General features: G+C 37.4%; 1 protein-coding gene across 5 annotated transcripts in view; it reads left to right on the forward strand.

Moving 5' to 3' along the window:
* LOC103719541 (cis-3-alkyl-4-alkyloxetan-2-one decarboxylase) overlaps window positions 1–15,850 on the forward strand; it is a 32,394-nt gene extending 16,544 nt beyond the window's left edge. The window contains exons 8-13 of one of the 5 annotated variants that reach the window (XR_003387985.2): window positions 7,641–7,711; window positions 12,989–13,064; window positions 13,719–13,862; window positions 13,996–14,079; window positions 15,274–15,375; window positions 15,477–15,850. Coding sequence is in view for 3 of the 5 variants with exons in the window: in XM_008808832.4 (XP_008807054.2) it covers window positions 7,641–7,711; window positions 12,989–13,064; window positions 13,719–13,862; window positions 13,996–14,047 (343 nt within the window). In the remaining 2 variants the exon portion in view is untranslated. Of the gene's footprint in view, window positions 1–7,640; window positions 7,712–12,988; window positions 13,065–13,718; window positions 13,863–13,995; window positions 14,080–15,273 lie in introns of those variants that run through there. The other 4 variants (XR_605999.4, XM_008808832.4, XM_026809409.2 and 1 more) reach the window with 4 other exon arrangements.
* Window positions 15,851–16,582: the final 732 nt, after the last annotated feature.

Here is a 16,582-nt window from a genome sequence, read left to right on the forward strand (position 1 = left end):
TCTACTTCCTAATTCCAGATCAAATGTGACAACTGGGTCCACTTACATATACCAAAAATAATAACAACAACAATAATAATAATAGGTCTGGTTACCATATAACAGATGACGTATAAACTTTGTCTCTAGAATCTTCCAGCCCAACAGTTGCGGCTTGGGACAGTACACTCATGTAGTTGAATTCTTGATTATAAGGAAAAGAAATCATATTAATGTTTTATTCAATTAGTTAGTTAATGCCCATTCATGACTTGAAGACCACTTTCTTTATGATTTTTAACTTGTCATGACCTTAATGACTAGAGTTTTGGATTACTAAAGTAGAACAAATACAAATTAATAAGTTTTTAATTTTTATAGAACTAGATCAGTCTAATAGAAAATATATAGAAATGTATTGAGAATGCAGTTGAAATGCAAGCATGCCATTAGGTATGCTTGCAGTTGAAATGCAAGCATGCCATTTGGTATGTTACATATTTGCAAAATTAAGATATATTAGGACAGGGGATCTTTTGATCAATATATATGCAAGTATATGTTTAAGATATATATTGGTTGAGAACTCATATGTTCATTTATCTTCATCTACTTTGGATTTACTTAGCTTAGCTTATACGCATTCAAATTGTTAGAGGATGCAGTGCATAAATTAGATGGGTAAATAGGGATGTCATTTTAATTGTCGTGAAGAGTTATTATCTTAGCGATGATGTTTATATACACTTTTTTTGCATATATTTAGAGGGATTAGGTGTTAGCATACAATAAAAAATGTGTAGAGCAATCTAGATTTCTATATTTTTTTCTATAGAAAGTTCAGATATAAAGGATGTCACCAATTATCTAAAATGAAGATCTTTATACTCCAATTAAAGGGTCTGGACTTTATTTTTCTAATTGAGATTTATTATTGACATTTGGAGCTGCACAAACTGCAATAAATCTAGATGTTTTAGAAATTTAACTTTTTTATCTTTACTACATATATTGTATCAAAGAATCACAGAGCAAACTACTCTTAAGTGATATGATAAACATGAAAAGCTTCATTAATGTACTGACAAATGTTAAACAATTATGTATAGAGAAAATATGTTTATTTTTTGAGACAAAAGAAATTTATTACTCTCCTATCATAGTACATATGATAAACTTGAAAAGCTACATTAATGTACTTACTAATGTTAAACAATTATGTACTAGAGAAAATATGTTTCTTTTATGAGGGAAGAAATTTATTACTCCTATCATAGTACGTATGCATCTCTCTGGGAAAAATAAAAGATATATACTTAGAATTTGTAAATTTTTAATAAACTTGTTCCTTAAGGAACGATATTGAATCAAGGGTTTAAATCTTGGTACTAAGTACTAACCACCATGGTGGTGTGGTGCTAGCTCAATACAGTATTGGGATGCTCCCATCCTGACTCTTGGAATGGTCTGGTCGAGTCACCCATGGTTTGACTAACATATAATAGTTACCAATAAAAAGTGAAACATCACTTGTCACTTATTAATCATATGATGTGTAATAGATGATGAGTTAAAGTAAAATAACATCCAACTCACTTCTAATCACAAGTGGAGTGTTTGTAAGTCTCATATTTATCCGAATCATGTTCAGACACAATCAAGGCCTTGGATATGGTCCTAGATATGTTGCCATTTGTGAAACTATGACTAATATTGTCCCAAATAACCCTCCTGATAAACTTTACCATGACTCCAAAATGTAGCTCCCATAGGAAGGGCAAAACTATGCAAGAGATTACCCCTTAGGATATGATGATTTGGGGATACTTTAGTGATCAAAATGTTCTACCTAGGACAATGCACCTATTTGAGAATCTTCTCAAAATCTCAAACCTGAGCATCCACTTCTAAAGTATTTTCTTACTAAAAGCATTTCTAAAATATCGACTTCCCTACAAGGACATCCGCACCCTTACATGCTCTCGATTATAGCAGTTAAGTGGTATGCATGTGGATCATATGTTGAATAGTTGAAGGATCATCTCATCTCTGAGTTGATGTTCTATGTATCAGGCTCTGGCATATAGTGATGATGCCGATCAGACCCAGAGCCACGTAGATTACTACAACTTTGGTTGGGCTCAACCCGAACCAGCTCATTCAATTCAAGTAGGGTTGCAAGGAGGTTTTGTAAACATCAGTTGGGCTTGGACTCAATCCAAACTTGAACCAAACTCAACCCGAACCTAACCCTACCTAACCCAACTTAATTTGACCAGGTTCAATATATAAATAAATAGATAATAAATAATTCATATTCATGTTTCATATACATTACTAACATATTTATATAATTATCTTTAATCTCGTTGGATAGATAAAATGTAAGTGTGCCATTGAAATTTATTAATGATCGAGGTTTCAATTTAACACATATCCAACAAAAATGTTTGAATTTAGCCATCTCATAAGCCAGTATGTCGTGTCTTGCAATAACTCTATACCTCTCATATTTGACAACTTTTTTCATATCTCGTTCTTAATCTAACTTCGTGGTCATGATCTTGCTTGGCATGGGTGAAACCTGTCTTAGGGGTGAATGGATGAGCCCCTCTAGACCATTGAAGCCTCCACTTTGGCCACCTTAATCACCATGACCACCCTGATCACTAGACCTGTCATCAGTCAAGTTATCATTATCATTGTCACTAGCATCACAAGACCCCGATTACTAGACCTGTCATCAGTCAAGTTATCATTATCATTGTCGCTAGCATCACAAGATGATCTGTGCAAGCCAGTGATGATTTGTGCTACAAGCACTATCCTTGTCCTAGACCTATTCATTATCTGCAGCATCCACCAAATTGACTGGCTTCTTTTCCTTTGATCTTAATGTCCTTCCACCCCCACCTCTGACTCCCTTTAGAGGCTCAACTTACCTCCACTTACTAACATGCCCTTGCTTCCTAGCTAGTCCTAATGCCCTAGTTGGTCCTTCTAGCTTATGGGGTATCATAATGACTCAAATATAAGTGCTTCTCTGCCACTTGTCGTGGAGGATCTCCTAGCTCATCCAACACTAGCATGTCTCGAGCTTCTTGATCTTCAACCTACTAAGCGTAGGATCCTCCATGTCCTGGACAAAGTCATCCTCCAAAGGTTCATCTTACTTCTTCTTAATCCCCTATCTAATATACTTGAGTTTGAGCCTCATCTTGTGGTAAGCAAAGACCATATCATGCATCTTTTTTCATGGCAAAGTAATTTCATTGTTTGGTTTGGATTAGCACAAATATACTCCAGCTCTACTCATATCTAAAGGATGAGATGGTCTATAAGAGGACTGGAATGGCAATCTTTCTCAAATGTGTAGACATGCCCCCCACTAGACCCACCACTCCCCTATAATCAAATAATGTGGAGCCATTTAAGGCCCAAGTCCTCAACCATACATGCAAGCTTAAATAGTGAAACACTGAAACTACTTTGGCAATAATACTCATACTTCCTTCTCTCCAAAACTTCAGATCTCTCCCGAAAAGCTTTCCCCTAGCTAATAAAGGCTTGATGCTAGTGGTGTTCTAATTTCCATGTAATGCACATTTACACCATTAATCCTAGATATCTACTCTTTTATTACCTTGCTTATAGCTTGCGCAATGAACTCCCCTATAATCAAATAATGTGTAGTCATTTAAGGCCCAAGTCCTCAACCATACATGCAAGCTTAAATAGTGAAACACTGAAACTACTTTGGCAATAATACTCATACTTCCTTCTCTCCAAAACTTCAGATCTCTCCCGAAAAGCTTTCCCCTAGCTAATAAAGGCTTGATGCTAGTGGTGTTCTAATTTCCATGTAATGCACATCTACACCATTAATCCTAGATATCTACTCTTTTATTACCTTGCTTATAGCTTGCGCAATGAACTCCCCTCTAATCAAATAATGTGTGCCATTTAAGGCCCAAGTCCTCAACCATACATGCAAACTTAAATAGTGACACTAAAACTACTTTGGCAATAATTCTCATACTCCCTGCTCTCCAAAACTCCAGATCTCTCCCGAAAAGCTTTCCCCCACATAGCTAATAAAGGTTTGATGCTAGTGGTGTTCTAATTTCCATGTAATGCACATCTACACCATTAATCCTAGATATCTACTCTTTTATGACCTTGCTTATAGCTTGCGCAATGAAGTCATTGTCCACATCTCATCCTATGCAACATCCTTCTTGCAACTTGAAGCTACTCATCTAAGGGTTCAAATGGTAGGCTATACGGAAAATATAAGAACAAGATTGAAAAACAGCATCTACTATTATTCAACAAGGTTCAACAAATTAGTATTGGTGGCCCATACTAGTATGGTATTGGTTATACTATGCTGTACTTGAACGTATTGAAACAAGGAGATGGAGGAGAGGGAGGAAGTGAGAGAGGGAGAGGGAAACAGTGGTGTGGAGTGGAGAGAAAGAGGTGTGGAGTGGAGAGAAAAAAGGTGAGGGAGGGGAGAGAGAGAAAGAGAGAGAGGAAAGGTAAAGGTGGAGCCACCATGGCACCATTGACGTTGGTGGAAAAGGAGACTCGGTGAGAGAGGGAGAGAGAGAGAGAGAGAGAGGGAGTGAGGGGTGAAACAGTGGATCTAGGAGGTGGTGAGGCTTGTCTCGACCACTGATTAAGCGGTTGGGTCCAGCAAGGGAGCCGAGTTCTCAACAAAAGGAGAGGGAGAAGGGAGGGAGGAGAGAGAGGGAGCGTCAATGGTTGGCGTACTTGAATGATTGTTGGTCGGTGAGGCAGCGATGGTGAGACGAGCATAAGCGAACGAACCCTAAACCACTCTATATCAAATCTATAGACTGAATCTTGCTGGTAACCGATTGGTACGGTTCGACATGCCTCCAAACCGACTGGTTCGGTATAGTTCGGCAAACCATGATTCAACCAAAAATGAGTGAGGGTTTGTAATTTTAGCAAGTTTTACTTACTAGATGTAGGCCACCACCCATTTGAATGACCAATCTATCCTTAACAATCTAGAACTTTATAGCCTTTCTCTATCCTAATTTCTTATTGATCTTCCTCTTTGGCCACATGTATCTTGGCATATACATCGTCCATCTAAGGGTACTTTTCACTATCCACTACACTCAACACCATGTATAAAGAATCCACTTTAACCATCTTATTACATGTCTCCCGAAGTGCAACTTAAGATAGATCATTAAAGGATATCGAAGACATAGCTAATAAAGGCTTGATGCTAGTGGTGTTCTAATTTCCATGTAATGCACATCTCCACCATTAATCCTAGACTCTTTTATTACCTTGCTTATAGCTTGCGCAATGAAGTCTTTGTCCACATCCCATCCTATGCAACATCCTTCTTGCAACCTAAGCCAAAAGGGGTATTGCTCCATCGAAAATATCTGACTCCTCTTCGAAAAAGAGTGAAATACCAAGCTCTCCTCCACTTACAATATAACAAAAGGAGAGAGAGGGATTCGAACCCTCGATAGAGAAACATTCAACGTCGCCTTCATTTCTATAGAGACCATTAGTTCAGAGATCTTCCTTTCCTCCCATGCCGAGCTACCTGGGCTTCTGGCCGTTTTCTTTTTCGTAGCGCGTTAGTTTTGAAGCTGCGCCCCTCAGAGCTGATGGTCTGGCGGCATCGGCAGAGGGATCTGTGGCATCTGAGACGGCTGCGAGGATAAGAACTCAGGAAGCAGGGACGAGGATAAGAACGTATTCTGGGACGAGACACAGGAAGTTCAGACAATGGAAGGAGAACCTCACTGGCTCCTCAATTCTTATCTCAGGTTCTATTTTGCGACGGGTCAACTTCACTCGGTTGGGCATTTATTCACTGATCTGAAATGAAACTGAGCACTTGTTTTTTTATTGATTCCTGGGGCTAGGCGTTCGCAGAATCAGTCTATCCGAACCGAAGACGCAGCCGCCTACCTATCCGCTACTCTCATTGATTCTCTCATAAGGTGATCAGACAGGCAAGTTACTCCTCATCTAAGGGTTCAAATGGTAGACTATACGAAAAATATAACAAGATTGAAAAACGGCATCTACTATTATTCAACAAGGTTCGACAAATCAGTATCGTGGCCCATATTGGTATGGTATTGGTTGTAGTTTTGTACTATGTTGTACCTGAACATATTGAAACAAGGAGATGGAGAAGGAGAGGGAGGAAGTGAGAGAGTGGGAGGGAGAGGGAGAGGGGGGGAGAGAGAGAGAGAGGGAGAGGGAGGGAGGCATACCTTTAGTTAAATGTAGTTTTCTATATTTTTAAGGTAATATTTAATTACTTTATCAAAAATCAATTTTTTTTTGAAAAAATGCATTACCTATCTTAGCAAATAGCATTTAATATCTGATAAAATTCCTATATTTTGTTAGAAAAAATTTTTTCAAATATTGTTCATAAATATATAATGTCAAAAGTAATTTTCAAAAATAAGAATAACATTAAAAATAAATTCAAATGAGGGCTTTTGTAGGTTGGCTGCATACGCATATTGAATAAAAAGATTGATATGAATATTTGTTCTCAACATTAATATTAAATTTATGATAATGTGAATCCAAGCATGCCGAAATCTAGACCAATTAGTATGTGCTTTATAGCATATGCATATTAAAAGTGCAAATATTATACCATATACCATACTTTTCTGCAAGAAAATAATATATTTAATATTTTTAAATTTATTTTTATAGAAACTAAACTTAAAAAGTATAGAGACCAAGTCAAAAATTACATTACATAAGGGTTGTAGATGAGCCCCTATTCAACAATATATATGAAAATCAAGATGATAAAATTTACTTACAAGATTATATTTGGATTAAGCTAAAGTGGTGTTTCGATGTTCGAGCTAGAAATGCTATTTTCTTCAATTTTAATCCTAGAGAAGTATCTTAGGTCATGAGTTTCGTGTTATTTTGTACAACATGAAATCAATCGAAAAATGATTTTTAGTCATTTTCTTTGATTTTTCCCTTGATTAAGGTTTGGATTTTTGCAAAATTTATTAAAAAATAGTTTAGGAGTGGCCTAGCTAGAAACAAGTTTCTAGCCTCCAAAACATAATTATCCAACAATAAAAGTTTCTGATCCATGAATGAAGCTTTAAGAAATTCCACAATGCCTTTCCACTCTCATACCTTAAAATGGTGGCAAGTCAAAAAAAAAAGGATCTATTTAAGAAGTCCCACTTTATATCAAGTAATAATAAGTGGTTAAAGCTCTATCCACCCAGTTGAGTGCAATCTGAGCAGTTTGGGCCTGTTCGCCAAAGCCCCATAGTGTATGGAGCCCAGTGTATCAGCTCCTAGCCCATATGGGTGGCCCTAAATTCTTCGGTGGGTGATTCTTTATCTGATCTAGCCCGACCAATTACTAGTCATGACATAACTAAATTATCAAAGTTAATAGATATCTAGAAAATAATGTTAGCCATGATATCTTCTTCAGCATTAGGCTATGTGATTCGCATCTTACTCTTCTATGTTAAAATTACATGAAATGCTCATCCAAAGTTGTGAATATTTTGATTTAGTTCTAATGATGTTTGTCAAATTTGAATCACAATTTACTTTACGGCCTTTTCTTATTATAAGAAAATTCTTCTTGGCAGATATGTTTTGAAGTTAGAGAAGGCTGATGTATATCGATTGCCATACCTAGAAAGTGGTGGACCTGGATTTGGTTTGTTTTCTAGTCTGACATTTTTTTACACCATAAGCATGTCAAATTTTTAGACTACTGTTAACATTTGTGAGTGTTCTAGTTCCCCTATCATAATCAAGTGAATCTCAACATGGAAAAGGATACTAAGGGAGAGACAGAATCTACAAAAATCATGAGTGAAGTCATTTTCATCTTATTTCTTATAGTTTACTAATGAACACTTAGAGGTTATTCGGACACCGGCATAGGCCCTTCATGCGTAAGTTTCCCATTAGAGGTCTAATGAAAATTAAAGAGGATCCAAAATGTTGGGATGGAGTCCAGCCTCTTGTGGGACCGCCTTCCTAATTTCATGTTGACCCAAAACCCCTCACCTCTCTTTCCTAGCATTGGTAATCTATATGGATGAAGTTTGATCCAAAAGTCGCGGCCCAGCGACTACAAGAGGTAAGTTAACTTAAGTGACATATGTAACTAACTCATGTCGTCAATTATTAACATACTATAACACATCTCTTTTTCATAGACGAAAATATTTAGGGATGGTACAGACAGTTTTAGAGTCTCGGCAGTCGTCATAAGTAACAAAACTATGAATCCAGGTATGTTAGATATCAATGATAATTATTACTTGACGTTTTATAGTTACTAAAATGATACTATCTTATATGTAACTTTCTTCAATGCTTTTGCAACTGAATGGTAGATTTGTTTTGGTCTATCGGCAATCTTAAACGGCCAGCTATCTGGATCCTCTTCCAATTGATCTCCTCGAGTGGCTGTGAGCATACCTTCTCCCCTTTCACTCTCATTCACAGTAAGCAGAGTAATCGTCTGATATAGAAGCGCTCAACGACCTCGTATATGTCTACTACAATTTGAGGTGAGGCCGAAATGCATTCAAGAGAAAGTAGAGACATGGATCCAATCCACAATGTTTTTGTTTAGGATGAGGATGATCCCATGATTGGATGGCTTATGGGCTAGCAGTAGGAGCCGAAGCTCGACGAGCCAGGATCGTCTCTACAATCGATCAGTTTCATAGTTAGTGAGACTAGAGTAGATGCAGAACAGTGGACAAGTCGCAATATTCCACGCATGCTTCTAGCTGATCAGCCATAGCCACAGAGGACAGTGGAGAACTGATCATCATATGACTCCATATTCAAGACAATGGATCCAATCCACAATGTTTTTGTTTAGGATGAGGATGATCCCATGATTGGATGGCTTATGGGCTAGCAGCAGGAGCCGAAGCTCGACGAGCCAGGATCGTCTCTACAATCGATCAGTTTCATAGTTAGTGAGACTAGAGTAGATGCAGAACAGTGGACAAGTCGCAATATTCCACGCATGCTTCTAGCTGATCAGCCATAGCCACAGAGGACAGTGGAGAACTGATCATCATATGACTCCATATTCAAGACATCCTCCTAGAGATATGACCAAGAGTTGCTTAGATAAGACCACCACCATACTACACGGTTGACTTAATTTGGAGGGCGGCATCAAATCCTTCCAGCATAGCCAGGCAAAGAGGAGCACTAAGAAAAAGTAGGCAACTGCTCAGCGCAACCAAAAAGAAAAAAGAAAGACTGTTGCAGCCAAGGTACGCGGTACCGACTGTACCGACGTACCGATGGGCATCGGTACCAGTACGGTACCGAACCAAACCGAGCTGAACCGGTACTGTACCGATGAGGCTAAAAGCCAAAAAAAAATTGGAGCCGGTACGGACTGGTCGGTTCGGGCCAGTACCGGTTCGGCACGGACCGGTACCGAGTCGGTACCGAGTCGGTACGGGCCGGTACGGTTCGGTACCGAAATATGTAGCTGTACCGTACCGGTAGGATCCAGTACCGGTATGTACCGGCCTGTACCGACCGGTACGGCAGACCATGGTTGCAGCCCTAATAGGAAGAGTGGAGGAGTCAGTTCACTCAGACTCAGAGACCAGAAAAAGCAGAGGTTGATTATGGATCTGGTGGCCAAGGAGGAAGTGAAGGATATAAGACTACTGTTTATGAAACAATCGCAAGGTGGTCTTCAATTCACTGGTGAGTTTCAGTTTATACATGCCACATAGGGTAGGAACCATAGTATATTAATTGGTAGAGCCTACGTGGATACGATTGCATAGAGGGAACAGAATCTTCGAGATCATTTAAGATGACAGTGCAGCTACAAATGATCTCGCACATAAAGTAGGATCCATAAACATATCAGGTTCTAAGTCGTATGCTCAATCCTATTGCCCGCAGTTACAGAAAGCCTATGACCCATATGGATATGGTGCGTCAAAGACATCGTCTTCTAGTGGTCATTATCCTACACAATTCGGAATATCTTACGAGTTAGATTCTACTACCGACATATTCAGATGGGTCCCTCCATAACCGTATTATTAGCTAGAGGATACCTCCTAAAGTCCGAGACTGAGATGAGCGCGTATCTTATGGGATGAGCGTACAAAATTACAATACCGCTTGATTAGAGGGGTGGCTGATATGCCTCCTAATTATGCTAATAATTTCGATATCTACGAAAGAGATCACCTCTCGACGAGATTTTAGATATCGGTATGTATATTGTATTATATCTAATTAATCATATCATTGTACGTTTTGTATTTCATTAATTGATTTTAGGATATTTTATGTTGTTTTCTCTAGCATGCAAAGCCAGGATCGCTAGCTTTTTTCTTTATATTTTGGTTTCAGCATGATGCTCATGCAAAAAACTAGAGGTAGCAAACCTAATGACACAGATTTGCCAGGTTTTTGCCTCTCCAAGATAACATTTTTTCAGAGCAATGCCACGGTAATGCAGAAAAATCACTTGAAAACATCAAGAAGCATCATTTAAGATGTATTGGATGATAAATATATCAAAAGTCATCAAGAAACATCAAATTAGATTTAAAATCATTCAAAAAATAAAAAAAAAATGATTACTTTTCATTAAATCTTTAAAAAATAAAAAAATGGCATTCCAATTCCAAACCAGACCGCCATACCGTACCGTGTGTCGGTACAATACTGAACCGGTACCATGCCGAACCGGTAGTCGACCGATACAGATCACAATATCAGTTCAGCTAACCTTGCATCTACTTGATTCATCCTTGCTCATCCAAATTCGCATATGCACTTCATAAAAAACATCTGATTACCACATCATTCTGGCACCTCAATTGATATTTGTTTGGAGTCTTTGGACTAAGTAGACTGGTTCAACTTTCCAAGGGAACTTTATTGATCAGCTTAAGGACACCAAAGACTATGCACAATTGTTATTTCTGCATAATTTAGTGTTAATTGACATGCAATATCCATCCAACATTGCAACAAATTGTACATATCCTATAATCCTAACACTATAAAATACCATATATCCCAACCATTGAACTCATATAATAACTCGGATCAAATTTCTTCCGTAGAGATTAAACCATGCTAAACTGATATAGGAAAGGATCTTGACATTGTTGGACTCTTAGAAACTCAAAGGGAGAATCTTCCTTAAGTAGGAATTTCCATGCTTATATCTATAATTAAGAGTTGAATGTCCTCTAAAATCCAAACTAAATTGACCTGTTGGTCATAGCAAAACTTAAGCTTGTCTAGGTTAAGAATGTCTTATTCCAAATAAACCTTAAACAATTTCATGAGGAATGCATATGAGCACCCGATCCATATTTTTAAGAAAATACTATATCCAAAATCTTTAGTAGTAGTCTCATGCATTTGCACATGCATTATAAGTTATAACTAGTAATAAGTAATGATCTTATTATTTTAAAGACATCTATAGCATTCAGTTTGTACGTGCCTTTACTGGTACATCATTTAGAAACAGACTGACTTATGAAGTAGAATATCTTGACTTCACATTGAAAAGTAGGGAATTTTCTTGATGCTTGGAGGGGATATCCGCCCAATCTGCCCTATACGACCCCACCCTCACCTGGGCTGGAGCTTAGGCCCCTAGGCAGACCGAGCCACTGCTGGCTGAAACAGGGACTTGCATATTGATGAAGACAAAGCGAGGGCCAATGCTCTATGGAATTGAACCCCCTCCTCTTGCCAATTGTACCATCCAAACCATGATACAATGTAGTGACGCTGTCTGTTCATGATTTTCCTAGTACACAACATGCATTCTAAGATATACTGGGATTAACTTAAAAAGAAAATCAGGGTTACTTCTGTTTTGAGTATAGTGACATGTAGGTATGTCATGGCATATATGTAACTAACATCTTAAGTCATATTAACTAAACAATGTTGACATTGACAATAGTGGTCCTAACATTTCACTTTCTAAGTTTGACTCACTGATATGCTCAAAACAAGCATTATGTTAGATCAACGCATGTTGTGCCGGTATCGGGCCCCATATCGGTTGCCCGACGGCGTGGGTTATGGCCCAGCGTCATGCCCGGCCGACCCAGTACCGACACAGTAGAGGCGGAGGAGAGGGAGGGAGAGCGAAAAAGAGAGAGAGAGAGAAAGCGGGGGAGGGAGGGAGAGAGAGAAAGGAAGAGAGAGGCTGGCTAGCCGGTGGAAGTCAGGGAGCCTCCGGTCCGCCGCGGTGCGGCTCGGGACACCCCAAACTGGTCGGTTCAGGACGGTTCCGCCGACTATGTGTTAGATACATATAAAAGCAAAAAAGAAATTCAATGTAACTAGAGAGGTTTGTGAGTAAGTCCATCCAAATAAAACAATCAACTTCCAGAACTTTCTCCACCCATCAATCAGCCAATGCTGTGAGCTGTACCAGACATATTGCTATGAATTTGCTATAAATATGGGTTGATACATGCTGATTTGAGCTAGTGCTGGTATGCACCCCCTCTATCATGTCGGAAAACATGGTGCATCATATGTATCATAAGCTGAATTGTTTATGTAATGGTAATTCATACGCCTATCATTGTGACACGCTCAGGACGTAAGCTCTTTTATAGTTTACATGTGGTTTTATTGCTGCATGAGAAATGCATTTGCACCAACATTAGCTCAAGTTTCATCAGAAGTATGATAGCTTGTCTTTTGTCAACGGGTTGATTAGTCAAGTTGTTAACTGCATAATCTGTAGATATAAGCATTGCTCTTTTAAAATTAAAACTTGCAAATGTCATAATAATCAAGTTCCCTGACTGTATTTTGTATTCATATTCTAAATTCTTCCCATGGAGGCAAAAATACATACCCAGCAGAAAATTTCTCAACTTCCATATTTATCTACTATTTTGTTTTTCTAATTTAATTATTGTCTTCTTGATGCCTTTAGCATTGCTCGAAGCAGCAAGGAAAGCAAACTTTAAAGATATTTTAAGTCGAATAGCAGGTGGATTTTCATCTACAAGGTCAAATTCAACAGTTTACTTTTCCTTGCATAGTCTGGATTATTATATCTGAAATTCAGTATGATATCTAAAATGTTTACAGTTACAAATGGTGTAATTGATATGCTGTTGGTACAGTACTTGCTATGCCATAAAAGCTAAAACCGACATACATGACAAGCATATTGCTTGTTGTTAAGTATTCTTTTTTTTTTTAAGAAATTATTTTTGAGTATAAATGTTAAATAGCCAATTTTATACATGTTTTCTATGTTGTCATTTTACATATCATATATTTTTCTCTATAACTGACTTGTCTATATCAATTTTGACTGAAATCTTGACCTTGTTGAACATGCCTTGGGATCATTGGGTTCTTGATTTTTGGAGTGAAAATTTGTCTCACCCTCTTTCAGCTCTTGACCTTGTCGAACTTGCCTTGTAATTGTTTCCCTTTTAATTTCTTGAAATTGTTGGGATTTCATTGCTGGTCGGTCTTAGGGGGACTGCTGGCTCATGTGCATGCCAAGATCTAGATTACTCAGCATAAAATTCAAAACCTTGATTTGGTGTTAGTAAAATCATTTAGTTCAATTATAAAGTAGTGTAGAGCTGTTAATCTATTGAAACGTTATTATTGTGCATTTAAATGGATTATCAAATTTTGAACAACAGTTGGGATGAACCAATATTGCTTGCATGGGGAATAGCAGATAAGTATTTGCCTCTGTCTGAAGCTGAAGAGTTTCAGAAGAGAAACCCTGGTGTTGTCAAACTTAAGCCAATAGAAGGAGCTGGTCATATGCCACAAGAGGACTGGTAACTACAATTCATCACAAGTCTATCGAACTTCTTGAGGATATAATACCTACACAATATGATTTTTGTTAAAATTTATTCCGCTTAATATTTGATTTCCTTTCTTACATGGTCAACAAATAATGTGGATCAGGCCAGAGAAGATAGTTGAAGCTCTAAGAACATTTTTCTGGACAAAATATTGAAGGGCTTAAACTCTGATTTTGTGGCTGATCTGGTAATATTTTAAACTCAGAAGCATATTTGCAGTTATAAAAATGAGTTTACGATGTTGTTATGGAAGAACTTTTTGATAAGTCATTGCATTAGTTTGGTTCCTGTTTGTCATTATTCAAATATTGGTTTCTGTTTTTCATTATTCAAATATAAGCAGCACCGTCTACTCTAAGAAGTTTCACCTTGCAAGGGATTTCTGCAAGGAATAAATTATCTATGTATTTCAACTGGTTTCGAGCTGCCTTGAAATTGTCATGAGCCATGGAGAAAATGAGGAAGGGTCAAACCTAAGTTTATCCCCTTTTGTTTTCATTTTAAGTAGAAATTGTCATCTCCTGGTTGACATCTTAAAGTACCAACTGCCATTAACAATTATTCCACAAGCAGCTGCAGTGAGAGGAAAAAAAAAACAAAAGCATTAATGGGATAGGACATGCCCCTCTCCCTTAGGACACGCCCATGCCCAGCGTTGACGCCGCCTACCCTCTCTCTCCTCTCTATTCTTCTAGTTCTTGCTCTTCTCCCAGAGTTGACGCATTAATGGGATTAATGCGTGCTTTGTTACATCCAATGTCATAAAGAGAGGGCTTGTGCTTCAAAAGATTAAATTGCTTATCAGAAGAAAAAAAATGACCGTGAAAGGATTGTTACTTAGTTGTTTGCACTACCTGGCAAAGCCCTTCGAGATCACAATAATGTGAGGGATGGGAGCATGCATCTGCTATAGAAAACTGTTTAAGCAAACCAAATTATAGTGTCTGGAGCTTGATAAAGAGAGCTAGCATCATTGAGGAGTTAGAAGTATAGAAAAATAAATTGAATATGTTCTATTACAAACCGGTGCATGAATAAATGTAATCAATTACTTTCCATGGTCCAAGTAACAAAAATTTATCCTACGGTAATAACCATTAACATATCAATGATAAACATTTAGCCTAAAATGATAAACACCTAGTTTGCTGGAATAAACACTAAACTTTAGCTTTTAGGAGAAGAAACGTACACAAACAACTTTTCCTAAGAGAAAATAATGTTGTACCAACAGATAGGAGTAGATCAATTACTTTGTGTTTTGCAGCATGTTCCATTTATTAATGGTTGATGGATTATTTTCTAAATATTAGTTTTTATAGAGGTAATTTTGCTGTGAAAATCTCTTATCTGTGTGAATGCAACATTTTTGTTGCTACAGGAGCTGGTCTTATGGATGGATTACAGTGCAAAACAACAGAAATTAGATAATTGAGCTAGCAACTTCAACTTTACGAACTAAAAAAATTGACCACATTTAATGGTAATGGTTCCAAGTTAACTTAATGTAGTTGAATATAAGTTCCTTATTTATGGGTTGAATTATGTTGCAATTTATTTTTTGTGTTCATTGGTACTAATTAGATGGAATTACACTATAGATGGATACAGAAAGTGTATACGTTGATAACTATCTTCAGCACACCAACCAGTATTTATAGATAGAGGAAGCAATGTGGCCAGTTATGTATCGCTCGACAAAACTCTTTATGTCCGATGATCAGATAGATAGGCCAAGTATTATGCTATGTGATGTCTTTCAAACCTCTATATGCAAGTATTATGCTAATTCTTTGTGCTATCGAGCTTGGCAAAATCTTCAAATTTCATTGTTATACATTTGTGCAAGTTGATGATTTGGAACACACTGTCATTGAGGATTCTTCCAATGAACAATAATATGATGATGAGGTTGAAGGATTACCAGAGTACTAGACCAAAAGCTTTTAATAGTTATATGATGAAATGCATGTAATTTTGTTGGATGTTATCTACATTGGCAATTGACACACAGTAATTCTAAGGTTTGTTGTAATGCTATCTTTTGAGAAGGGGCCAATGCATGGTGTTTTTTTTTCTTAAGTTGCAAATTCTTTGTTTGCAACTAAAACTGGAATAAACAGCCTGATTTTTAGAGAATGTCTTCTCAGTTTCTTGCTATAAAGTAATATGATAGTGTGGTATGCAGCTCCAGTTTGACTTCATGATTGTCCCTCTTGGGTAAGCGCCTAGGATGTAGCAGGGCAAATCAACATTTATCCTAAGTAATAAATACTAACAGAATATCCATTTAACCTGAAAAGACAAGGAGAAAGTTTGAATAAAATTAATACAACCTGCTCAGGAATAAACATTAACAAGCTGAGAGTAAACATTAACGGTCTAAGGGATAAGCAAACAATTCAAGAATTCCTCTCTACATTTAATCTTATTTAATCTTATTTTCTATACTTTATACAGTGATCTTAAAATAGTTCTACAGTTGCTTTATTGAAGTATAAAATTTTACCCGTTTTCAAATTTCTTTTCCAGTATTTTATACAGTGACGGTCTGATTCTACAATCACTATAAAAAAAAAATTCAAATTAAGATCTTAAGTGCCAACCTCTCTGACTAGCATGGCACGTGCTTTCAGATACAACATGGATACAATACAAGGACTCAGTAAACACATGAGAATGTATCATGT

Source organism: Phoenix dactylifera, chromosome 1 (assembly GCF_009389715.1).
Source record: "Phoenix dactylifera cultivar Barhee BC4 chromosome 1, palm_55x_up_171113_PBpolish2nd_filt_p, whole genome shotgun sequence".
Classification (NCBI taxonomy): domain Eukaryota; kingdom Viridiplantae; phylum Streptophyta; class Magnoliopsida; order Arecales; family Arecaceae; genus Phoenix; species Phoenix dactylifera.